The sequence below is a fragment of the Centrocercus urophasianus genome, unplaced genomic scaffold (assembly GCF_019232065.1).
Source record: "Centrocercus urophasianus isolate 14NV4802_14NV808 unplaced genomic scaffold, USGS_Curo_1.0 seq_11, whole genome shotgun sequence".
Lineage (NCBI taxonomy): Eukaryota > Metazoa > Chordata > Aves > Galliformes > Phasianidae > Centrocercus > Centrocercus urophasianus.
This window is the reverse complement of record NW_024884253.1, coordinates 1,373,572-1,379,162: the sequence shown is the minus strand read 5'-3', so window position 1 is coordinate 1,379,162 and position 5,591 is coordinate 1,373,572. Positions and strand designations below refer to the sequence as shown.

Below are 5,591 nucleotides of genomic sequence, written 5' to 3'. Positions count from 1 at the left end.
GAATCTGGACTGCCAAATTTTAGCCTACTGTTCTTAGCACTGTGAAAAGAATGGAAGATTTTCTCACTATGAGAGAAGTCTTCCACCCATTACTGTTAGGTGCCAATATGACATTGTTAATTTAGATATGGAGTTCAGTTGCCAGTACACTGAAGACTTGTATGATATTGAGGTTCCCAGGGTACCCAACACAGGCCTGGCAGGGAGACCCTCATTCTCCAATCTGTCATCTGTTGCCAGGTGAGATTTCTGTTTTAATTGGTATTATATTCCTGTGTTTAGGCAACTAAATCCTGTGTTATGTAATCAGGGAATCACAGAATAGTTGAGGCTGGACGGGATCTTTGGAGATCATGCTAGACTCTGTCCAGTATATTCAAGTCTCTCTTTTACTGAGGAGCCCAGAATGGGAGACAAGACTCCACATGAGATCTCACTAGGGTGGATTAGGAGGGGAGAATCACCTTCCTCGACCTGCTTTTCCTAATACCCTAAGTATTTGACGCTGATATACAGGGAGACAAGTTGCACTCTGCTGTCTGCTGGAGTGATGATGAGATGCTTTTCTGAATCTGGAACCACAGAGAGTTCAACCATGAGCATCTCCACAGCAGTCAACACATGACCTCTTGAGATGACCTCTTTTACATGTCACCATGCAAAATACTAATCCTTGAACAACTACAACTGATAGCCACTTGCAAGATGTCAGGCCTTCAGAAGTTGCTTTTTGTTACATCCCTGATTAGCTTTGAGACCTGCAGAGATGCATCGTTCTTTGGGGAACAGACTGGGGAGAGCTACAGAAGAGTCTATATTTCTTTGCCCACAGCTGCAGATATCACAGTTTATGACCTTGCTGGAAGTTACACCAATTCAAAATCATCTAGCTGCACTTAAACATAGACTGGCAGGTAACTAAAGCTTTGGATACATTTCAGTAATGATTCTTTACCTTGATTGTCATTTTTAGTGCCATTCCACTGTAACTGTCCATCTGTTTAATCTGACTGTCAATCCCACTTCTCCCTCCTCGTATTGTATCCATCAGCTTGCCAGTTTCAATGTGACTGAAAGAATGACTCAGAGTTCCAAGAATTTGTTCTTAGAAATGTACTGGAAGAGAAAGAATACATACGTAAGCCTACGGAGGGCAGAGTGTCATCACGAAATCAGGATTGGCCTTGGGTATGGTGGTGACATAATGGTATTGCTGCCTCTTATGCTTTAATGAGGGAACATTAGAAGACTTAGAAATGGTTTGGATGATAGATCAGGGGTTACCAGGAAAAACTGGAGAAATTAGGGGTGTTTCAGAGATGTAGGGGGTTGTAGGTGTTGTTATCTGAGAAGTGGTGCGGTTTTTGTGCAGCTCGGCGAGGATGAAGCTCAGCATCTCTTTCCCAGCCATTGGCTGCCAGAATCTTATTGAAGTAGATGATGAGCACAAGCTGAGAACATTCTGTGAGAAGCGAATGGCCACAGGGGTTGTGGCTGATTCTCTTGGTGAGGAGTGGAAGGGCTATGTTGTCCAGATCAGCAGTGGCAATGACAAACAAGGCTTCCGTATGAAGCAAGGTGTCCTTACTCATGGATGTGTCCACCTTCTGCTCAGCAAGGGCCACTCCTGCTACTGCCCCAGGAGAACTACAGGGAGAAAACGCAAATCTGTTCGGGGTTGCATTGTCGACACCAACTTGAGAGTTCTGAACTTGGTCATTGTGAAAAAGGGTGAAAAGAATATTCCAGGACTGACAGACACAACTGTGCCTCATCGTCTTGGTCCCAAGAGAGCTAGCAGGATCCGCAAGCTCTTCAATCTCTCTAAGGAAGATGATGTTTGCCAGTATGTTGTGAGGAAATTTCTGAATAAAGAAGGCAAAAAAAAACAGGACCAAGGCTCCTAAGATCCAGCAACTAGTGACTCCTCGAGTTCTGCAACATCAGTGCAGACGTATTGCCCTGAAGAAGCAGCGAACTCAGAAGAACAAGGAGAAGGCAGCAGATTATACTAAGCTCTTGGCGAAGAGGATGAAGGAGGCCGAGGAAAAACGCCAGGAGCAGATTGCTAAGAGATGCCAGCTTTCTTCATTGAGAGCTTATACATCTAAATCTGAGTCAAGTTAGAAGTAAAGATATATACACAGACATGATACTGAAAACAAAACCCTTTTGTCGTTAAAAAACAAACAAACAAACAAAAAAAACAAAACAAATCATGAGGAGAAACTTTTTCTCTCAGTGGTCAGGCACTGGAATGGCCTGGAGGTGATTCTATGGTTCTGTGACATGGTAGAAGGAAGGGATGCCATTCAGAGGGACCTCAACAGGCTGCAAAGGTCGGCCCCGATGAAGCTGATGAGGTTCAACACAGCAAAGTGAAGAGTTTTGTACTTGGGCCAGAGGAATCCTAGGCATCCATACAGACTGGAAGGAGCGGTCCTTGAGAGCAGCCCTGTGGAGAAGGACCTGGGGGTCTTGATGAATTAAAATCTTAACATGATCCATCAGTGTGCCCTTGCGGCTCAGAAGGCAAATGGTATCCTGGGCTCCATCAGAAGAGGGGTGGCCAGCAGGGACAGGGAAGTGATTGCCCCTCTCTACTCTGCTTTTATGAGGCCCCATCTGGAATACTGCGTCCAAATGTGGAGCCCCCAGTACAAGGACAGGGAGCTATTGGAGGGTGTCCAACTGGAGGACAGCCATGAAGATGATCAGGGGACTGGAGCACTTCCCCTATGAGGACAGGCGGAGGGAGCTGGGCTTGTTCAGCCTGGAGAAAAGAAGCCTGTGGGGTGACCTCAATGCAGCCTTTCAGTACCTAAAGGGAGCCTACAAACAGGAGGGGAATCAACTCTTTGAAAGGGTTGATAACTGCAGGACAAGGGGAAATGGTTTTAAGTTGAGGGAATGGAGATTTAGGTTGGATGTCAGGGGGAAATTTACAGAGAGAGTGGTGAGGTACTGGAACAGGCTGCCCAGAGAGTGTTCAAGTATTCAAGGCCAGATTGGATGGGGCCCTGGGCAGCCTGATCTAGTATTAAATGTGGAGGTTGGTGGCCCTACATGTGGCAGGGGGGTTGGAGATTCATGGTCTTTGAGATCCCTCTCAGCCCTGGCCATTCTGTGATTCCATGATTCTGTGGATGTATTGCCAAGCTTGGGGCTTGGAGAGGACCTGCATGTAGGTGGAGATAATTCTGTACGTTGGAGGAAAACTGAGACTATTGTGGTAGGCTTGTTTACAAAACATAGCACACATAATTCTGTAGGAAATATATCTCCATTAAATTCTGCAGCTTATGAATATTATTTGGGAGTCTTATAATCAAAACATTCATTTTTTCCTTTTCAGAAGTGTTCAGACTTGAAAAGGTGATTGTTACATCCTGGTTCACAGGGTTGTCCACTTTGATTTTCATTTTGTGTTCATTTGTGTGCTAATGTGTTTTTCTCGTCAATGCTGATGGATTCCTCTCTAATTAATATTGATGAGTTGGATCAAGAATAGTTTGGGCCACCAGCAACATTTTACTATGACTGAATCTTTGAGGAGAAAAGGGCAGGAGAACAGAAATCATCCTAGAAGGGTCATAACATAATGAAGAACCTCAGATGGACACTTATTTTCATTAAGGAAGGAGAATTGTTCCACAGACATTATGTAATGATGGAGAAAATTGATTAAGCAATGAGGGAAGCTGAGATAGACAGGAGTCATAAGGCTGGGTGAATTCACACAATTCAGATTGGATATTAGGAAAAACTTCTCTCAAAGAGTAGTTGGGCACTGGAACAGGCTGCCCGGGAAGTTGGTGGAGTTCATGTCCCTGAATATGTTCAAGAAACATGTTGATGTGGTACTTAGGGACATGGTTTAGGGGGCGTGTTGGTGACAGGTTGATGATTGGACTAGATGATATTAGAGGTATTTTCCAACTTTAACGAATCTATGAGTCTATGATTCCATGATTCATGTCAGTATGTCTCAGCCTCACCATAGCAAAGAACTGGTAAAACAGCACTGAGTTTCCCTGTTGGCTTCACGAAGAAGAGATCTGGCAATGTATCATCTACAGAATAGATCTGTTCAAATGGAACCACCCTGACAAATAGTGTCCTTTTTAAAATTTAAATTATTCTCTCCTCCCTGCGCAGTAGTACCAGATACAGAGCCAAATTCATAGCTGTGCTTTCCCTTTGTTTCTTTTGTTTATTTAATTTGATTTAATTTAATCAACCATTTGTTTTGAAGCTGCCTGTATGAATTTGCTTAAATGTGCTGAGTGCTACTTTGGAAATAGAAATCTTGTTCTTGTTGTCTGTTTTTTATTCCTAATTTGCACTTCTTCTAATGGAGTGCATGATCCAGAGTTTAGAAGATGCTTTCTCATGTTTCTTGTAAATAGACCATACAGTCTTCTCTGAGCAACCTGATCTAGCTGTAGATGTTTCTGTTCATTACAGTGGAGTTTGACTAGACGACCTTTAAAGATCTCTTCTATCTCAAATGATTCTATGCTTCTATGATTCCTCTCGAATAAAGATCAATTAAAAATGAATAGCAGAATTCAGGATTTGCACTGAAAGGAAGTGAGGCTATTCCCATGACCTAAGGCAATGCATTCCCCAGGGAAAAAAGCCAGTAGGAAGGAGGAGTTCCTGCCCATGGTTAGGAGCTGAGCCATACTCTGGCAGTCAGAATTTCTCTTTAGAAACAGTGGTTACGTCACTGGAGGGAAGATAAAGGCAGCTCAAATTGTCTCAGTACAGTAAGCAAAACGAAGGCTTGTTATTTTGAATGATGATGAAGGAAGGGCTGAAGAGAGGCTTTCAAGAGAAAAAATAAAGTTGAGAGAAACACAATAGTACAGAGAGTTGAAGGGAGGCCCTGAATGTCTATGCTCATCTCTACTATTTGGGGTAATCAGAAGTGGGAGCACAAGAGATAGTGAATAGAGAAGCTAAAAGGTGAAAATCTTTGACCAGCCTGCTGGATGCTCACTCAGCAACAGCCACAGTTGTTTTCCATGGTTCTGTCAAAGGAAAGAAAGTGTATTCATTGACCACCTACCAGTTATAGGTCATTTCTGTTTGAGGCCTCACGATGGTTGAGGTGCAGAAGCAGGACACTGCTGGAAGTGAGCAGGCTGCTGGCTGGGCTGCTGGGTGATGTGAGGTGAGAGTTGGCAGACTGACTCTCTTATTCAATATGTAAGTTGACAGGTCTGAGAACCTGGAGTGCTCCCCAGCTACAGTCTGAAGGAGATCTGCCAGCTGGTCCAAAGTGAAAAATGAGGTATGTGTGCCTGGACATCAATGAAATGAGCAGGACTTATCAGAATCTCAAAGGTCACAGCTTGTCACTTACCAAAATATGAGATGGGAGTGACTTGTAAGTACCATGACAAAAGATTTCTGGCACTAAAAAGAGGACAAAAGTCCTCATTAAATTTTTGAAAGGTGTACCAACATATCAAGCATATTGTTATCAAGTAAGGCTGGGATGTGCTCAGGTAGTCAGTACTAACCAGTCAAAAATGTAATTGACAAAAAATGCATGTAATACGCAGATATGTGAGCTAATGATT

At 43.4% G+C, this 5,591-nt stretch overlaps 1 protein-coding gene across 1 annotated transcript; it reads left to right on the top strand.

Moving 5' to 3' along the window:
* The first annotated feature begins 1,382 nt into the window (after window positions 1-1,382).
* Window positions 1,383-2,127, top strand: LOC122172071 (40S ribosomal protein S6-like). The gene is given in 2 exon segments (XM_042840089.1): window positions 1,383-1,889; window positions 1,891-2,127. Coding segments are annotated over 2 exon segments (744 nt in total).
* The last annotated feature ends 3,464 nt before the right edge of the window (window positions 2,128-5,591 follow it).